Source organism: Anastrepha obliqua, chromosome 5 (assembly GCF_027943255.1).
Source record: "Anastrepha obliqua isolate idAnaObli1 chromosome 5, idAnaObli1_1.0, whole genome shotgun sequence".
Taxonomy (NCBI): Eukaryota; Metazoa; Arthropoda; class Insecta; order Diptera; family Tephritidae; genus Anastrepha; species Anastrepha obliqua.
The window spans coordinates 92,209,000-92,229,555 of NC_072896.1; the positions used below are offsets into that span (position 1 = coordinate 92,209,000).

Genomic DNA, 20,556 nt, shown 5'->3' on the forward strand with positions numbered 1-20,556 from the left:
CATGTCGAAATAACTGCACAAAGTGCTTCGAAAATTAGTTCAAACAAATTTAAAATTGTGTACACCAATATGGGGAATATTTTGAAAAACAATAAAAATCCAATCCAATCATTAATTTTTCCATTGTTAGACCAGAAATATAAATAGTAATCCTCGTAGAGTGGCATTATCTACCATAAGTACTACCGAACCTTTTAACAACCGAACGAACTGCTTCATATTGATGATATTACAACAAATAAATAAAATAAGTCTCCAGATATGTTGAATAAATGTAGGCCAATTTAATGTCGAGGTAGTGAGAATACTTGTCTTTCACATAAAGCCGCTGAATTTTTTTTTTTTTTTTTTTTTATTATTATTTACATTGTAACTAGTTAATAAATTATAAACTAACGAACAATTTGGATTTAATTTTGTACAATACAACTAAATTTAAAAATACTCTGCATCAGGCTTGCAGGGAAATGGGCTATTGCGTGAGTTGGTGCGGTTTTTTTCGTTTCAGCCTTTCTTTCCATTTAACGTGGTCAATTAGGGCTGAGGCTTCGCTATTTACATGGTGGCGTAGTCTTTCCATATGAGACTTAGCGTTGATGTTGATCGAAGTGGCAACTGATTCGATGCCAAGGTCGCGTTCGATATCGGTGTTACGGACGTACCAAGGTGCATTAACAGCGCATCGTAGTACCTTATTTTGGAATCTTTGTATGGATTTTATGTTGGTTGAGCTTGAGCAGCCCCATAGCTGGATCCCATATGTCCAAATTGGTTTAAGCACCTGCTTATAGAAAAGAATTTTATTGTATAGGGATAAGGCTGATTGGTTGCCCATAAGCCAGTACATATTTCTAAATCTGATATCTAACTCTTCTCTTTTCTTTTTAACGTGAGCATTCCATCTAAGCTTGGTATCTAGTGTCATACCTAAGTATTTGGCGGTGTTGTGATGCGGGATTTGTACGCCGTTTATATGTAGTGGCAGATATTTGATTTTCTTCTGTGTGAAGTCTAAATGAACCGATTTTGTTTCGTTTAGTTCTATGCGCCATTTAATGGTCCACTCGGAGATTTTATTTAAATAAATTTGAAGGTTTTTGATTGAGTCAATCTGAGTTTCTCCTACCGATAAGATGGCTGTGTCGTCAGCAAAAGTTGCTGTGGAGCAATTTATGTCAATAGGTAGATCGCACGTAAAAAGAATATAAAGAATGGGCCCCAGCACGCTGCCCTGTGGGACGCCAGCTTTAATTTCCTTAAGTTCGGAATATGTGTCTTCGTATTTTATTCGGAAAAAACGATCGGATAAGTACGATTTTAGAACATTAAAATATTGTATTGGTAGAAGCGCATTTATTTTGTTGAGGAGCCCAATGTGGCAAACTTTGTCAAAGGCTTTAGACACGCCGAGAAAGACAGCAGAGCACACCTTTTTTTCCTCAAAGGCGTTTTCAATGATGCGAGTAATTCTGTGCACTTGATCGATGGTAGAATGTTTTGTGCGAAAACCAAATTGGTGCACTGGTATTATATTTCTTTGCTTAATAATTATGTTGAGACGTTTGGCTAAAAGCTTTTCCATCAGTTTTGATATAATTGGTAGGAGCGAGCTTCCCTGGTTTATTAAACATAATTATTTCAGCAGTTTTCCAGTATATTGAGATATGGTGCAATTTGAATGTGGCGTTCATTATTTCAGTAAACCTAGATATCGTGCATTGAGGAAGTTGTTTTAAAATTTCAGCAGTAATAAGATCATACCCAGGCGCTTTTTTTGATTTTAGTTTATTTATTTCACCAAGCAATTCGGAATCCGTAACTAGGGGAATTTCGGCATCAGTTTCATAGGTAAGTGGCTGCATTCCGGCTATCCTCGACGTGTCATAGGGCTTAAAGATGCCCTCGAGGTACTCAGCAAAAACATTAGCTTTTTCTTTACTGCTTTTGGCCCAAGAACTGTCTTCTTTTTTGATTGGTGGGTACTGTGTTACTGGCTGTGAAAAGTTTTTTGTGCATTTCCAGAGCGAGTAATCAGTGCTGCGTTCGTTCGATAAGCTCTTTAGATACGTACTCAGAGATCTGTTTTTAAAATCTTTTATTTTCCTGGAAATTTCTTTCGTAATTTTATTTAGTCGTTTTTTGTCGGAGGGAGATCTTGTTTGCTGCCATCGTCTTCGTATTTTGCGTTTTTCTGCGACCATATCTTTAATATCTTTGGTATATTTATGACCTGATGTGACAAACTTTTTTTCCGAAGTGCTACTCCAGGCTGCCAGTTGTATAAGGTTAGATAATCTTAATATTTCATCATCTAAATCGGAAGTGTTGGTAATTTCTGCATTGTGATTATCCGCGGTTGTGATAAGCCGCTGAATGGCTGTTATATTTTTCACAAGAAAAGTTAGAATGATAGGGAGTGCTTTTTTATAGAAGATACAACTAAGTAAAATACGGAATTGATTTCTGTCATAAGCTATAAAAATACTATATAAAATTTAAAGCTGTCCATTTGAAGGAATAAATCAGATCACTTCACAAATTGGAAAACCTAAAGCATTAAAGCGTTGAACTCAGTACCTACGTTCCCACGACAGTCGGTTCTACGTTACTGGAATGACCCGGATTTATATCAGGCCAAGGACTATCACTCCAGCAGGATTCCCCAAACATTTATGGGGAATATCTATGCAAGGCATGTTATAACAACAACAACATCAACTCAATACCTGCAATAAGTACTTAGAATACCAACCGGACCACTTAATTTGAAACATCAAAATGCTCGAATAGCCAGTTTTGTAGCATTTTGACTCACCACAATTCCAACAACAAATCCAATTATTGTCATGATTAATTAAAATTTTCTTTTTTACTTTTTTGATGATTCAAGCCACGGCACGTTTAAAGAATATGAGTGATGTGCAAATTAACGTCGCGCTCAAAATTTTGGGACCCTTCAAAATAAAGCAATTGTTTGAAAATCATTTCACAAAAACTATCCATTTCGCAATGAATGGCATGGAAGAGAAGGAAATAATAATATCGCTACATAAGTCAGCTATACGCGATGAATTTTGTTCCACTGTAGATGGACGCATTTTCTGCGATGCAAATAATAAGTTGCAGGTATGTGAAATGTATTCTTAAGAGCCAGTTTTTCTTTGCAAGTTGGCAAAGCTGCGTTTCAGCTGAACTCCATAAATCATTCAAACTTGCAATAAAAAACTAGACCCAAATGCTTGACAAATACACTATATATGATACCAAAGGGTGATCAATCTAGAGATATCGGATTTTACATTGAAATAAAACAACAAAATTCAAATTGATTGTAAAATTTTTATTATTTTTGTATAGAGCCATTATGACATTTATTTTTTAAGATAATCTCTTTCAAATGTTAGCAGCAACTGCGCCGTCATTCGGTCATCCGTAAACATCAATTTTGAATGACTCTTTGAAGGACTTCGGTCGGTATCTCGTGAATAACTTTAATGATGTTGGCTTTCAATGGCTCAATGGAAGCTGGTTTATTCACAAATTATTTACACCTTACATACCCCCACAAATAAAAGTCCAAAGGTGCGATATCAAATGATCTTGGGGAACAATTCACTGGTCCGAGACGAGAAATAAATTCCTAACAGAAATGACGACGCAGTAAACCCATTGCTTCACGGGCTGTATGGCAAGTAGCGCTGTCCTCCGTCTTGTTGGAACCAAATGTTGTGGAAATCACGGGCTTCAATTTCCGCCATCCGGCATCAAAAAGTCGTTTATTATGGCACGATTCATTCCATTCACTGTTTGACGCCAGCCTCGTCTTTGAAGAAATATGGGCCGTTGATTCATCTCGCCCATAGGCTGCACCAAACGGGTTTCAATGGATTTAATGGTTGTTTTTGAATGGATTCGTGTTGCTCTTTAGCCCAAATACGGCAATTTTGTTTATTGAAGCAGACATTGGCCTGGGCGCGCGATGAACACTTTTCACAAAGCGTCAATTGTCGGTTTGTAAAAGTTGTTGAGGCGTTTGTAAGTCTTTCTATGATGAAATGTCAATGAATAGTGAAAAATTTATGTACATATTTAGTTTGACAGTAGTCACGCGTGATCCGTCAAACAAATCCTATTGAAAAAAGTACTCCAATCTGATCACCCTTTATAATAAGATTAGAAAAGTATGCCTTCTCTCACTTTCGCTTCCTTACAGAGATCATTGCCATTGAAATTACGAATCCGCAGTCCGGAATTGAAAATCACACTGCAGGATATGATACTTTTTACACGAGAAATCGAGAGTCTCACTTATGTGGAAATAGAAAATATCTCTTGTTTGGACGCGCAATACAAATGGAAGAAAGTTGAAGAGAAAACGACGTATGTGGCAGATGTAAGAAATAACAAAAAAAAAAAAAATAGTTTCTTAAAAACAAAATAACTCTTTCACTTTGTGCAGTACGACGACACTTACCATTTTGCACGCGACATACTCTCCGAAATTCTTCGTATGCTGGAGATTGATGACACCCACACGGAAGAGGATTCACTTTATCAACGAAATATGACATTACGTTATCAGAAATATCGTTGCAAGTTGCACAAACTGGAGGACCCGATCGGTATTGCGACAATCATCGATGAACTCATCAATAATTTAGATTTAGAGCATAAGCGTTACATGGTGAACATGAATGAAACGAACGACACTTGTTTGAGTCCGAAGCGTTGCACTTCGGGCGAATTTGTACGCAAAACTTTAGATGTCGTTTTGCATGGCCTGAAATTGGAAGACTCGTACGACATATCGGAGGAGAGTTTAGAAGAGTGTGACAAAGAACGCACTATACACTTTTTTGAGAAGAGCGGTTTTGTAGATAAATTCAGTGTAATGCAATCCGCGCTCTTTTTGCCGCCAGTGAAACCGGGTAACATTTTGTTCTGTATCTAATTAAAAAAATGATGCGTATTTCATGCGTCACTCGCTGCGCTTTTAACCTAAGTTGCGTTAAGATGAGTGAAGAAATTTGGAAAATTGGTTTGTGCACTAAGCATCACATGAAATACGAGAATTTTTTTGATACTTGTTTTTTGTAGAGAAGACGGTATGGAAGTAATGAACGCCTATTTCCTTACAGGTTATGCCAAAACGGCTACATTTATACTCGAAACGGTTGGAAGTTGTCCACAGCAATTCAACATAACTCTAGTGAATTTGGAAAGAGTTATGGAATTCTCATCTGAAAGCATATATCTCGGTGCTAAGGTAAAATTTGAGTTTTCGCCCCCAAAATAGTAAACTTTTTTTTTAAAGGTTACAAATTATTTTTTAAAATTTGTTTTTTTCCTTGTTCACTCCTCTCGGGAGCATATGGCCTCGACAAGTCTCCTCCATTGTACACGGTTCTGTGCTGTTGTTTTTGCACCGTCCCATGAGATGTCGGCATCTGCTAGTTCGCGCAGCATCGACCTTCTCAAAGTGTTTTTTTGGTCGACCGCGACCTCTCCTCCCTTGCGGGTGCTAGCCCAGTGCCATACTCGTGGTGCTATCTCGTGGTTTTGTCAATGTGTGATCTATCCATAGCCATTTGCCTAAGGATGGGTTCCTCGTTCATTAATTTCCACAGTGCGTCATTTTTTTTTTAATATTTATGTATGTATAAATTATTTTCAAATGATTCAAATAGCTCAGGGGGATCGCTTGAGGGTAATACGCCTGTATAGCATTTAAGGAAAAGGGTACTCTATAACTGAATTGGGAATTACCGGGAAAGTTATAAATTTTGATCTACGGGTGTAATAGAGAAGATAAGAATAGCTCGTTTAGTGACAGTTCGTAGATGCTTTCAGTCCAAATTAAGCAGCCTGTTTGATACTCTTTTACGAGAATAGAATAAACTACTCAGCCTGTTGTTATCTCGGGTATTCTATTCGGCGACGCCTGCAATTTTGATCTTACAACTTGTCTCTTAGAGTGTCTTTAATGCATGCCTAGGTAATGCAAGCAGAAGAGCAACCTACCATAAGGTGGCGCTGCATTTCGTTACAGGTTGTTACTACGGTCTTAGAACGAGTTGTTACGAGTCTTAATGCGGACTCGCTTGTGCATTCAGGACCGTCTCTGACGACTCGATTAGCGTTATCGCCGGAAAACTGCCTATATACATGCACGAAAAATGAGTCATTTCTATGACAGGCAGGGAGCAACTCCATCAAAGGAGAAAAAAGCTACACAACGTCTTTAATCCGTAGAAGAATGACAACATAGATGGAATCTATCAAGCAACAGATTTTGGACCCGGCAAACACTGCGACGGTAATTTTTATCTAACGCAGCTTATCAGCGGACACGGATGCTTTCGGTCCTTTCTCCACCGTTTTAAGCTGGCAGAAAACCCCTACTGCCCACACTGCTCCAACACGATCGAAGATGCGGAGCATGTTATTTTCCAATGTAACCGTTTTCGAGACGAGCATTATACATTGGAGGTGCTAATTGGGCAATCTGGTACCACCCATGCGTGCATCAATTAATAACTCGAATGCTGTTAAGACATATTCAGCAAAAGTAACGCAGTACCTCCAATATGCGGAGTGGGCGGCTGAAGAGTAAGAACTCTTGAGTAATGAGACACTAACTATTTTTACTGACGAACGACTCTCACGCTCATGGCGATATCAGACGGGAACCAGTCGGTACAAGCAAATTTTATATCGCATTCTTTCCATGTTCCTTTTGCTCCAAAATGCAGAGCAATTGATACTATCGATGACATAAAACCTCCACGTGTCAAAAAAAGAGAACCCTCGAAGCAGGAAGCAATTGTGGTCAATATACACAAACGCAGCACAGATAGAGACATAAGAAGACGAGCCTATAGGAGGAAGCTAGCTACAAGTGTGGTGGAGCGAGACGTGGTTAAATAGAACTGGTTCACTTCATGGACGCCGAAGTAATGCAGAAAGTAGTTCTGGGAATGGAAACTACCGTATTGAAGGGGCTGCCTTGCTGTTCGACATAATGACGAAACATAAAAAAACAGCGCTCTTTTTCGCCCCGCTCCTCATCCAATTTGTGATGTGCGTCTTGATATTTTTCACATATGTTTACATACACATACAGTTTTACGCCCACTCCGAACGGGAGATGGTTTTTTATGAGGAGCTTTTTCATGGTAGAAGTATACTTGGGGGTTTGCCATTGCCTGCCTAGGGGAGACCGCTCATAGAAAAAAAGCTTTTTTTTATTTAGTATTTCGTGTCCGAGGTTTCGAACTTGTGCACTTGCAAATGGTAGTCACGCACCATGCCAGTCGGTTACGGCGGCCGCCGAAGGTATTATCGACCGAAAATTTCTATCGCATGAATATCCGCTTGAAATTTAGTCAAAAGTACACACACATTTTTTTTTGTAATGTGACATAAATACACGGACTTATATAAATTTTTCATCTTCAATCTTTTATACATCCGAATCAGCTCCAAAATGGCACTTCTATAAATGAAAGTCTCTTAGATCTTTAGTTGAGGAATAATCGTATCACTTAATGAGACGACCACTTCTCTATACGAATAAGAAAAAGAGCTATTCCTCTCCGTAGATTTCATGCATGCGAACTTGTCCTCTCCATTGTTACAGATGCATTCCAGTTGAAATATTCTTTTAAATACAACCGACCTAATCGAGTGAGTTTGTGGATGACCACCACCGATTGATCTCGGACCCGGAAGTTACTGTGACTATGAAACTTCAAATGATAAAAAGTATTTTCTAGTAGCGATCGTCATTCGACGGCAAGGATACACCTCCGAATACTTTTCTGCTATGAAAACTGTTCTCATACAAATAAACATCACAGATGTTTTATGATGACATAAAACTGTACATAGGACATCACAGAGGTATGTAGGTTAGATTAGGTTGTAGCATTTGTCCACTATGGGTCACACTCAGGCTCATAGTCTACGGAGATGCACCGCTAAATTGGCGAAAAAGCCCCGTCGAATTCTCAACTAACTCATTTACTTACTTATTTACATACTTTCAGCCCTGGTATGAGCTCTTCAACGCCTCGGTGAGAATAACCAATGTCACTCAATATCCCATCACGGTTAGTATGGGTCACAAAACATTAGTGGACAAAAGTCAACAACTTTCCCGAGGATATGCGAAAATCATTGGGGCTAAAAATTTTGATATTTGCAAATTCAAATCGAAGCTATTGAGAGCCGAGGGCATTATGGGCTTATCCGATGAATTCCTGCATGAAATTCAAGTGACTGCCAATAAGAGTGAAGAGCAGATTATACAATTACGCGGCCAGGGCGTCATGCCGATAATAGCAGTAACCACGAAATTGCAGCGTCCTACACAATTGTTTTTCGAGATATTAAACGAATATGAATTGCTACGATCCATCTACTATTTCGATGTATTCAAAGCGCTAACCGAATACGATGACGATATGCCAGCGCCAAAAGAGGAAGACAATATTAGTATGCGCACCCTCGAATACTCGATGAGCAGCAGCAGTCACACAGACACCACCACAAGCACCACCAGCAGTCGGCAAGCGCGTTTCTTTCGCATGATGAAAACCTATGTAATTGTCAATAATAACGCCGAACTGCCGAATGCAAGCGTATTGGAGCAATTGATCGAGACACAAAAATTTATCAAACAATTGCAAGAAAATCCAAAAAGTGCGTGCTTGTTGCGCAAAGTGCATCAGGATTATGTGAAAATGATCGGTAACTATGGTGAATCGATGCCAATTAACTTGAAGCATTTCACCACACAACCGCTACCATTCCAACAACAAGGATACGTATTGAATATGAATCAACTGATTTTGGGACAATTGAGAAAGTTCATCATCGATTTGCATTTCTATGGGCCGGGAAAATTGATTGCATCTGTGCGCACTGAAGTGAAAATACCCGGATTGTATGTGGATTTCAAAGTGAAAAAGAGGTAGACTTGGACTTATGATGAAAATTATACATGAAACTATACTTAACTCTCGTTACTTTCATTTAGCGAGGATCACGATTATATATTTTATGCGGCTGAAAAGAAATCGGCCTCCTTATTTGGCAAACGTTATCGCAACGTTTTTGAGCGTATCATCGATGCGGAAACGGATCCCAAAGTCAAGCATGCACATTCGTTCGACTTAGATTGGGAAGAGCACCATACGCGCTTGGAGGTCGGCGCTAAGCAGCGCAAAGAATTACAAAACTACTATAATAGCTTGAATAAATCGGTGTATGAAGATCACAGACATCACTTTACGCTGTGCAAAATATTCAGCAACAGCAAAAGGAACTACTTCAGCGGCGAAGCGCGCATTGTAATAATTTTTAAACCCGAAGCGAAATACTACGAAGAAGGACAACTGCTTGAGGATTACCTATACGTTGATGTGCGTGGAAACTTAAATGCATCGAAGACATTTAAAATTAATTTTTATAATTTCTTAATTTATTTTTAGCTGCATTTAGGCCCCACATTGCCCATTCTGATGCGTGGACTCATATCTAAGCGTGAACAAAAATAAAAATAAACTCGAGAGATCTTATTTGTATATATTTCACATGTAAAATTGCTTATTAAATATATTGCTTATAATTTATAATTCAAATAACAATTTTTTTTTTGTTTTTGTATTATTGAAACGGTCAACAGTACATATTTAATTGCCTGTAAAAGTAATGGAAAATAAGTAACACTATGAAGGAGGTCGTTACGGGGAATCCGGCCGCCTTGACCCAGCTCATTATGCTGTGGAATAAATGAAATTAAATTATTTATATAAAAATATATAGAAAAGAGTACAGTATAGAAAAAAGTAATGGAAACGGATAACATTTTTAATATAATTTTTATCATTATCTACTCCAGAAATTAAAAAAAGTTATTCAAAAAAGTCCAAACGTTTCAAAAAAACAAAATTGGATGATTAATTTTGCCTGCATACTGCTTATATTCTTATATGTATTCAAGCTTGTCAATGTTTTGTAACCCAGCCGAGGTTGACAAAATAAGTAGCGACCCGCGCAAAATTACCCTATATATTTATTACCTTGTTTTAAGCAATACTCTATTGTATTGTAACGGGTGATCAATTAAGAGGAGTTTTTTTCATTTGCGTTTTTTTTACAGATCGCGCGCGAGTTGTGGCAAACTGTCATCGTGGATTTGTTGAACAGCGTTTGGCATTTCATCATGGAAAGACTCACACCGCAACAACGTCTACAAATTGTTCAACTGTATTATGAAAATCAGCGTTCTGTGACAAATGTTTTTCGTGCGCTTAGACCGCATTATGGTCAACATAATCGGCCTGCCTTAAACACTATTCGACATACCATCAACAAATTTGAATCCGAATATTCATTGGTGGATAATTCTCGACCGAATAGACCACGTCCAGCAAGAAGCATTGAGAATATAGCGGCAGTAGCAGAGAGTGTACGTGAAAACCGCGATGAATCGATTCGGCACCGTTCTCAGCAACTTGGACTGTCGTATGGAACAACTTGGTCAATTTTACGGAAGGATCTTCATTTAAAAGCATACAAAATACAGCTCGTACAAGAACTAAGGCCAAATGACCTTCCTGCACGTCACCGTTTTGCTGATTGGGCTCTTGAAAAGATTGAAGAAGATCCGCTGTTTTCGAGCAAAATTTTGTTCAGCGATGAGGCGCATTTCTGGCTCAATGGTTACGTCAATAAGCAAAATTGCAGTATTTGGGATGAAGAGCAACCAGAACAGGTTCAAGAGCTACCTTTACACCCAAAGAAAACAACGGTCTGTTGTGGTTTATGGGCTGGTGGAATCATCGGTCCATATTTTTTCAAAAATGATGATGGCCGAAACGTAACTGTGAATGGTGCTCGCTACCGTACCATGATATCGGACTTTTTGCTACCTGAAATTGAATCTAATGATTGAATTGATCTAATGAACATTTGGTTTCAACAAGACGGAGCCACTTGCCATACAGCTCGTGAAACAATGACTTTATTGAGAAGTCATTTCGGAGAGCAGCTGATTTCACGTTTAGGACCTGTGAGTTGGCCACCAAGATCTTGTGATATCACACCTTTGGACTTTTTTCTTTGGGGATTCGTGAAGTCCAAGGTCTATGCTGATAAACCAGCTACGATTGAAGCTCTGGAAGCCAACATTACGCGTGTTATTCACGACATACCAGTCGAAATGCTCGAACGAGTGATTGAAAATTGGACCTTCAGAATGGACCACCTTAAGCGTAGTTGCGGCCAACATTTGAATGAAGTCATATTCAAAAAGTAAATGTCAAAGAATGTCCTTTCAAATGATAAATAAAGGTTTTGAACATAATTTACATTTTTGTTTTTTTTTTAACTATTGAAAAAAGCACCTCATGATTGATCACCCTTTATTTACAAAGCCTATTCGAATTTTATTTTAAGTGATTTTTTTAAATACCTATTATTATTATGCAAATTTAGAAACAATTTTAATGGGACTGTAAACCGGCACGTTTATAATTAGACATTGAATTTTTTTGCATTCGTTAATTTCCAATAATAATAACGAAATGCCATTCACCCACAGTCTGCCACAAAAATATAATGCAATAAACGCACACCGAAAAAACAGGAGCAGTAGAGTAATTGATTTAATTTTTTGGTGTCCAAATTGTCAAATTTTCTTTAAATAACTCTAAACTCTCAATCTTTGTTTTTAGATTTTTTTAGACATTCGTCGGGGCAATTGCAAGCAAAAAATGAATTGCTCCTATTGCCTTTGCTCTACTAATGCTGCCTGTTTAATGTGCTAAATATTTGTTGTTGCAATACATAAAATAATAATATTTCATATTTCTGAGCGTTTTCTGCCAGAGATCTTTAATGAGCGATATTGCATATTACCCCTGTTAAGGTGACTTTTAAATTATATTAGATTAGATTTGTGGGGGGTTGGACAAGTCCGAGCACTCAGTCTGGAAGACCATTGTACTACACCCGGATATATTACAGCGGAAGAAATAAAGAGGCAGGAAAGATACAGTATGGATGTTAAAAGGTCACTCTTTGTGCGTAAATTTTGGATTCATCAAGAACATCAGAATATCGCACGCCAACAGCCAAGTCTGAATCTAGAGAACGCCGGACAGCTACAGAGAAAATGCGCAGCGTCCTTATTTTCACGACAAGCCAGGCATATTGGGTCATCAATAATTCCCATGGTAGCCATATGCTGACCACAGGCATAACCCAAAATATAATGAATACAATCGAAGAAACAATAATTGAGCTCAAGAAATTTCATTGGATTTTCGTACTGCGAAGCAACGTGAGTCTGTACTGCCGATAGAAGCAGATAACAGCAAGCGGTTCTGTTAAGTGTCGTATGGGCAGATCACCCCATTTAAATTCAGACCATTTTTTTTTTAACATTTAACCACAATTTCTAAATGCTAAATAAATGGGTGATAGTAATAATATTTAATATTCAATTTTGGCAGCCTCAAAAAAAAAAACATTAATAAATAACTTTGAAAAATTAAGAAGCATTTTATTAATCTAAGTAATTGATTTTTCAAATATGACAATTTAAATGAACTTTCCACCACTAAAGTGTCCAAGGGTGCATTTATGTACATATGTATGTTGGAGCTGCGCTAAGAACTACGATGAATGCTGCTTTAATAACAGGGGAAATTGTTAGTGGGTAACCAGTAAATATATCTATGGCAGGAACAGAACCGTAAACAAAGACTAGCGATAAGTCGCTCTTGACAAGATGGGCACTGAAATCTGTATAAGTGATTTTTTTTTACTTAAAAATTCAACACATATTTTTTACTTAGAATTTTCTGAAAACTTTCGTGTTTTCTATCTATTTTTTTATTCATTGTCTATTTTTTAGCTAATAACTGGCATGTTTAAAATAGCCAAAATTTTTCGGTCGTTTTTTTTTTTGTAATTTTTCCCATACGCTATATGAAAAAATACACCCGAACCTCTGTGTTAAATATAGCATAAAAACATTTTTATTGAAATTTATTGAAATCGAAATTAATCATGGGTCACAAAATCGAAATTTTTTTTCTTCACTCATCTTATAGTAAATCATTTCAAGAATGTTGTGTCAAAATTTTAAGTGGATCGGAGCAGAACTCTCAAAGTTATAGCCTTTGTAGGCACTCTACCTCGAATGCGGAGCATCGATAATTTTTCAGAGTCATTTTTTCAAACGCGTTTTTCCCGAAACGACTTCTTAAAAGTCGGTGCCAATCACAACTCCGAAACTATTCAACCGATTCTTTTCAAATTTCGCACACGTTTTCTAAATCAAAAATGCCTCCCCCCCCCCCCCCCCCCCCACCGTTTCTTTTATTTTTTTTTTTAAGGTTGTTTTTCACTTACAAATATGGCGAAATTTTTCGCCAAAAATGCTCCTTTTACGTTTTTTTGCCACCAAAACTACAAAAATGAAAAAAAAAAATATTGTATTAATGGGGGGGGGGGGGGGAGCATTACGTCATACTTTAACTGAAAAATTCGACTTTTTTAGTTTCAGATGATTCTACGACGAATGCCGATTGGCACCGCAGAGCACCTCTCGAAAAACATATCTCCAAAAAAACTCTGTCATGGGCTTATTTGTCAATATTTTATTATTAATATTTTTTAACAACTTATTGAAAAGATGTACAATAACATGCAACTGATTTTATTAAAGTATCTTAAGCCATATTTCTGTAAAAAATTCAAAAAAAAAAAAAATACCAGTCTAACGGTTAGACTTGATAGAAGTGAAACCTTCCGTAAAACAAACTGAGAGAGAATAAGACGAAAGCAGCATTAGGAGCAAGATAATTATAGGTTCATTATAATATTGCTATAAAGTTCATATTTTATTTTCTTCATTTTATCATTATTCATCCTCAATGTTTTCAATTTCAACAAATGATACGAGTGGCTTATGATAGATAAAATATGATACAAATGCTTTGGTTTCGATGTTGTCAAAAAAAATACCCAAACGGACCGAAGAAACAGACTTACAAATTTCTTCCATTTTCGTCTACTTGTATTCATATAAAAATGTATGTCTCTTCCCACCAAAGCTAAATGTATTAGTATATTTTTTCTTGTATTTATTCAAGGCTGAAATACCGGCGATACTGTAATACCGGGCCAACCCGTGGCAGAGGTGGAGAACAAGCCACTAAAACACTCCGCGCATTTCCAAAAATTAGTTTAACATTTGTTGTCCTCCGATGGAGGATCTATCAGATGTTAAGCTGATAACCACACTACCTAGTCAATACATTTTAAATAATAAACCTAATAAACCTTTTGAGAATTACACGCTCACAAAAAAAAAATTAATGTACGAAATATTTATACCGATTCACTTAAACTGACTTTCAGTATCTAAACCAAAAATAGAAAAGCCAAAAGACTGTTTTCAATAAATAATCAGAAATGTCCTACAATGCAAATTTCAAAAAAAAAAAAAATTTTATTTCTTGTGATTCGAACCAAGAATTTTGGATCGGAAGCTCACATTGCTAGCCGCTCGGCTATCGCGCCATACTGTTGGTGCTGGCCTAAAAGTTATTTAGTTCGTCGCTACGTTTATATGTTGTAATTCGTTTCACTTTTTCCCAAATCACTCCCAACGATTCTAAAGAAGTTTTCACTTCAAAAATTAATGTACGAAATATTTATACCGATTCACTTAAACTGACTTTCAGTATCTAAACCAAAAATAGAAAAGCCAAAAAACTGTTTTCAATAAATAATCAGAAATGTCCTACAATGCAAATTTCAAAAAAAAAAATTCCATTTTCGTCTACATGTATTCATATAAAAATGTATGGCTCTTCCCACCAAAGCTAAATGTATTAGTATATTTTTTCTTGTATTTATTCAAAGCCGAAATCCCGGCGGTACTGCAATACCGGGTCAACCCGTGGCAGAGAAGGAGCAAGCCCCTAACACACTCCGCCCATTTCCAAAAATCAGTTTAACATTTGTTGTCCTCCGATGGAGGATCTATCAGATGTTAAGCTGATAACCGCACTACCTAGTCAATACATTTTAAATAATAAACCTAATAAAACTTTTGAGAATTACACGCTCACAAAAATTATTTATATCAACATATAATATAACGCTCGTAACTAAATAACTTTTAGGCCAGCGACGACAACATGGCGCGGTAGCCGAGCGACTAGCAATGTAAGCTTCCGATCCAAAATCCTTGGTTCGAATCACAAGAAAAAATGAAAGTTATTTTTATTTAGTTCGTCGCTACTTTTATATCAACATATAATATAACGCTTCGTAGCCAAGAAGGTCGCTTTTTCGTTTCACTTTTCCTCAAATCACTCCCAACGATTCTAAAGAAGTTTTCACTTCAAAAATAAAATAAAAAAGCAAATAAACTATCAAAACTTGCCAAAAAGTCTCTGTGCCGTAGTTATTTAACCATTAATGTCATATTGTAATTGAATAAATTGAAAGTAAAATCTAAGCACATAAAAAAATTGCGAACACCTATTTTTGCAAGGTCTCAAACTCCTTGATTATTTTGCTCAAATCCCTTGAATACTTACTTAAAGTCATCAGGATAGAACTCGTATGGCTCCGTAGGTAATTCCCCACAGTCCGAAATGATAACCGGCTCCATCGGGTAATCATCAGTATCCGTTTTAACCTAGGAATCATAATAAGTTTCGTGCACTATTTTCTCATGATTTACACATTTTAATCTTACATCTTCAATTGCATGCACCGTATCCATACCATCCAGTACTTTTCCAAACACGGTGTGCTTACCATCCAACCATTTGGCCGATATGGTGGTTATATAGAATTGACAACCATTCGTATCGGGACCACGATTTGCCATGCCCAAGTAGCCCGGCCGATTGTGTTCGACACTTAACGCCTCATCTTCAAAATAATCACCATAAATGCTGGTCGAACCGGTGCCATCTCCTGAAAGTGAAATAAGTAGAAATGGAATAACAAATGTTCAACCTGTAGTAGCAGCGATTATGTAGGACTAAAGAGTTCTTCAATGACTCCAACATTTCTGCCTACGATAGGTACGCAGGTAGGTTAGATGGCAAGAGTATTACGGGTACACTACAAGAAACACTAGATTGCCGTTTTGATACCATAACGTAGAAGACTACCTGCGAAAGATTACAAAACTTAAACGAAGAAAACCCATCTACAGCCATCCAATGCTGTTGACGTACTGGATGAGAGAAAAGGGATCTAGGTTGGAGAACTGGCTCAGATTATCCCTAATCCCTAAAAGGCACCCTGAGCAACCCCAAGCGCCTAGACACCACACCCGGATGTTTGCAAAGAATCTACAGTCTCTTTCTCTGCAGCATCCCCATAGCTTCTGCAATGGGGGTGAAAACTGCATTAAAGCACACAGCGTTTTATGACACATTTTTTGGGCGGCAAAAGCAAGAGAAGTAAAAAGACTTAAGTATAACGGAAAACGCTTTAAGGAATAGAAAAATGGGCCTTTTGAATTGAGCTCAAAGCATATCTAAATTGTCTAGAGAGCCTTTTACCACTGTGCCAATTAGTGACAGCCCCCGAAAAGAAGGGAAAAGATGTATACGAGTATACTGAGATAGTCGTAGACGGCAGAATCGCCGTCCAATAACCCAACGAACAGAGAATATCTCAACTGAAAAAGTGCATGGTTCAATTTATATTCAGAATTCAGAAGAACGATTAAATGCTAAAAAATCAGGATGATTTCTCAATCCGCATCTGTTTTTTTATCCCATCTGCGCAATTGTTTTTTTATTATTATCACAATGTTCTGTCTAGCGTGTATTTAGATTCTCGCAATCCCATATCAATCCCATAATAGGTATGCCAAATATTAGAAAAAATAGAGCTTCAAGGTTAAGTTAAGTTGGATGGCTCCCCCAAAGTGTCGCCGAGTTTATTGTAAATATATATATATAATTGGCACATAGGCCCTTTTTGGGTGTTTGGCCGAGCTCCTCCTCCTATTTATGGTGTGCGTCTTGATGTTGTTCCACAAATGGAGGGACCTCCCGCTTCAAGCCGACTCCGAACGGCAGATATTTTTGTGAGGAGTTTTTTCAGAAAGAAATACACTCAGAGGTTTGCCATTGCCTGCCAAAGGGCGACCGCTATTAGAAACATGTTTTTCTTAATTTTGGTGTTTTCACCGAGATTCGAACCGACGTTCTCTCTGTGAAGTCTGAATGGTAGTCGCGCACCAAGCTATTCGGCCGCCTATTGTGGTATCATTAAAAAAACAAGGTAGATGGGGAAACCCGTATAGGATAAGAGATATCAAATAGAAAGAAAAATAGCTGTGGGTCAGTAACAAACTTCTGCTGATGATATGAGATGGTCATATCAATCCCAAATGGGTCCTCATACCCATTAACTCCTTAGATATTTAAAAAAGTGAGAGTCGAGTATATGCAGCTAGAAAGTTTAAAACCCTGTTGGCATATTTGCACGTCTTCATCGTCCATTCAGCTAATACGGAGGGACACGAAGTTATTTTGTGTCTCACCGCATGGAGAACCATCTTTCAGTATCTTTTTAAAATCCCAAACAGTAATGACTTTTTAGGGGTTATGAGAAGGTCTTTATGTGTTATATGTTAAGTAAACATTTCTTAAACACAAAAGCACTCACGACTGCTCTGTTGCACCAGTGATCAGAAAGACTTTTCAAGACTCATTCAAAAGTAAGAATTTTTTAGCCACAAAAATTTCGACGACCTTCTATCCACCCGTAACTAGAAGGACTTTGCAAGACTGCGTCAAAAGTAAGAATTTTTTAGCCACACAAAATGCCACAACCGCCTCCGATCCACCCGAGACTAGAAGGATTTTGCAAAACTGCGTCAGAAGGTAAAATTTTTTAGCTACAAAAACTCCCACCACCGCCTCCGATCTACCCGTGATCAGAAACACTTTGTAAAACTGCAGGCCAATATTTTCGCTCAACACTTACTGAGCTGATTTTGGAGTAGTAGAAGATCTCATGTACCACGAGACCACATTTAATGGCTGAATTCAGTGATTTCATGATATTTAACAACTCAGCAAAGATCCTCCGAAAGATTTATGGATATTTGTGCGTTGGCGATGATACATGCTGTGGGCGTTGATCCGATGAGCTGTATGAGCTCCAGAAAATACTATAAGTAGATCATAGCTAGGGGTTACGTCTTGCCATCTAAATCAGTACTAATTTTTTTGAGGCCACAGAATACTCGATGAGCTACCATCGGACCCAAGATGGACTGAGGCGTCGGCGCAGAAGCTGTAATCAAGAATAAACTAAAAAATCAGTATTTTATTATCTGTGTGCGTGCCCAAGTCTTGGCGCTCTACTACATAGAACGCTGGAGGAATTCTCGATGGCCAACTTGAAAGAAATTGCAGAAATGAAAAATGACGACATACCGGCAGATTCATAGTCAAATCAAGATGGTTCGATTAATAAAAAGTAGTGGTGTATCAAAATTGCATCTTTTGTGCTAATTGAGTCTGGGCTGTGTCACTCAGACCACACCTCCAACACCACCACCAACACTCTTCGGAAGTGACAGAGGAAAAATGCGGTAATGAAGGGACAAAAAGTGGAAAAGGAATTGCCGCTTACAATTGGCGTTAGTTTACCAACGTCAGCGGCACACTTTTTAAATTTATCAAAATTTATGAAAATGAAAATTTAAAAAAAATTGCGTCGTAAGCTGTTGTGCCATAAAATGATATAAATTTATGCCTACATTTAATGCCAAAAATACCTTAATGAATTTTTTTATTTTTTAAGTAATCAATATCGACTGCCATAGCTGAAGTGCACAGGTTCGAATCTCCGGGCTTGAAACTCAAATTGAGAGAAAAAGTTTTTTTCTAATAGCGAGCGCCTCTCGGCAGGCAATGACAAACTTGCGAGTGTATTTCTGCCATGAAAAAGTTCCTCATAAAAAAACCATCTGCCGTTCGAGGTGGCTTAAAACGGTAGGTTCCTCCATTTGCGGTACAACATCAAGACGCACACCCTAAATGGGAGGAGAAGCTCGGCCAAACATGGGTAAACATTCATTTTATGAATTTATAAATATCACGAACCTACCACCAAAAACTATGTAATCTTTTTTTATTTTTATTTAAACGTTTGTAACACTTTGCGTTAAATTTCGATATTGAATTGGAGTATCATAATTTTCAAGTTATAACTTATTTTTAATTGCAAAAACACAAAATTATAAAAAAAAATTGTATCACTAGACAATTCCCTATTAATAAACAATTAGTACGTTGTTTTTTGTACTAATCCTCAAAAAGCTCACCATTTACAATATCGCCACCTTGTATAAGAAAACGATTTATCACGCGATGAAATTTAGAACCCACGTAGGTGGTGCCATTGATGCCGCGTAAACAAATGTGTCGGAAATTGACGACAGTTTTCGGTGCAATTTTGCCAAAAAGTCCTAGAACTATGCGTCCCAAGGGTTTCGTTTGCTGTGTCACATCTAAGTACATTTTGGAAGTCACTGTAAAGCTGAGCGCCTGTGCCATAGCCAGCAGCGAAGTAAGTCCGATTAAAACTTTATAGATTTGCATAGCTAAATTTAAATTTTCTAACTCTTTTACAAATATTTTTTACAAATTACTGCTAAAGCACTAAAGCAAAGCGTCGAACACAGCGCGGCGGATGCGGATCGGTGATTGTGGGTGCGTGAAAATGCTTGGAAAATGCACGAGAAGCCCTACAACTATGCATGTGTTTGTATGTAGAAAGTAAAATGCACATGCAGCCGTACATATCTACCTATGTATGTGTGTGTGTTACTACCTAAATTAATTTGTGCATAGAAGCTTTGATTTTCCGCGTCTGCGCTACAATATTGTGAAATTGATTTTTCTTTTTTTTTTTTTGATTTATATATAATAGTAAAATGAAAATCTTCAGATATTTGTGGCTATGTTACGATGACGAGGGCTTATGACATTTTTCGAGGAGGTGGTGCAAAAATATGTACACATGAATAATTTTACAAACTGTTTTGAAAATGATTGATTCAGGGATTAGACAAAGTAGCGGCGGGGCAAGAAAATATTTCTGGAACTCTTTTCGGCGGGACAATGAAATTGATAAAAATTCTGAAAAAGCAGATTTATTGTGCATGTTTTAACAAAGAATACTTTACTTTTGAATTTTAAAAGTATATAGATTGTTATAAGAATGGAAGAAAAATATGTATAATAAATAATGAAAACTGAAAATTTAAAAGACTTTAATCTTCCTTAATCATACACTAATTCTCTACTCCGTCCAATATTGCAAATGCGTTCTCAGCGCGAACTACAGTCGTAGGTTACAGTTTTTCTATTTTATTATAGATACAGTCAATCACACCTTATTTGATACAGTTACGATTTTTTTGTAAAAAAAAAAAACAAAAACGAAAACATACAGAAAATTCACGCCGCAGCTTAAATGATACAG

At 37.3% G+C, this 20,556-nt stretch overlaps 2 protein-coding genes and 2 pseudogenes across 4 annotated transcripts in view; 1 reads left to right on the forward strand and 3 right to left on the reverse strand.

Annotated features, from left to right (window-relative positions):
* LOC129247245 (uncharacterized) overlaps window positions 1-9,664 on the forward strand; it is a 43,394-nt gene extending 33,730 nt beyond the window's left edge. The window contains exons 15-21 of one of the 3 annotated variants that reach the window (XM_054886295.1): window positions 2,891-3,126; window positions 4,214-4,393; window positions 4,460-4,928; window positions 5,139-5,266; window positions 8,049-8,974; window positions 9,041-9,425; window positions 9,505-9,664. In XM_054886295.1, the coding sequence (XP_054742270.1) occupies window positions 2,891-3,126; window positions 4,214-4,393; window positions 4,460-4,928; window positions 5,139-5,266; window positions 8,049-8,974; window positions 9,041-9,425; window positions 9,505-9,525 (2,345 nt within the window). In that variant the 3' untranslated portion in view covers window positions 9,526-9,664. Of the gene's footprint in view, window positions 1-2,890; window positions 3,127-4,213; window positions 4,394-4,459; window positions 4,929-5,138; window positions 5,267-8,048; window positions 8,975-9,040; window positions 9,426-9,494 lie in introns of all 3 variants that reach the window. The other 2 variants (XM_054886294.1, XM_054886293.1) reach the window with 2 other exon arrangements.
* Window positions 9,569-19,795, reverse strand: LOC129247248 (peptidyl-prolyl cis-trans isomerase, rhodopsin-specific isozyme). The gene is made up of 4 exons (XM_054886297.1): window positions 19,394-19,795; window positions 15,788-16,011; window positions 15,627-15,727; window positions 9,569-9,784 (listed from the first exon to the last, which is right to left on the reverse strand). The coding sequence occupies exons 1-4, from the start codon at window positions 19,668-19,670 to the stop codon at window positions 9,682-9,684; spliced, it is 705 nt and encodes a 234-aa protein (XP_054742272.1). The 5' UTR covers window positions 19,671-19,795; the 3' UTR covers window positions 9,569-9,681.
* On the reverse strand, window positions 14,160-14,345 carry LOC129249605 (U2 spliceosomal RNA; annotated as a pseudogene).
* On the reverse strand, window positions 14,934-15,117 carry LOC129249568 (U2 spliceosomal RNA; annotated as a pseudogene).
* Window positions 19,796-20,556: the final 761 nt, after the last annotated feature.

Excerpts from the sequence above, each read along its gene's own strand:
- LOC129247248 (XM_054886297.1), bottom strand. The coding sequence starts at position 19,670 with ATGCAAATCTATAAAGTTTTAATCGGACTTACTTCGCTGCTGGCTATG. Across the intron at positions 16,012-19,393 it reads AGGTGGCGATATTGTAAATG|GAGATGGCACCGGTTCGACC; the intron begins GTGAGCTTTTTG and ends TTTCACTTTCAG. Across the intron at positions 15,728-15,787 it reads CGGTGCATGCAATTGAAGAT|GTTAAAACGGATACTGATGA; the intron begins GTAAGATTAAAA and ends TATGATTCCTAG.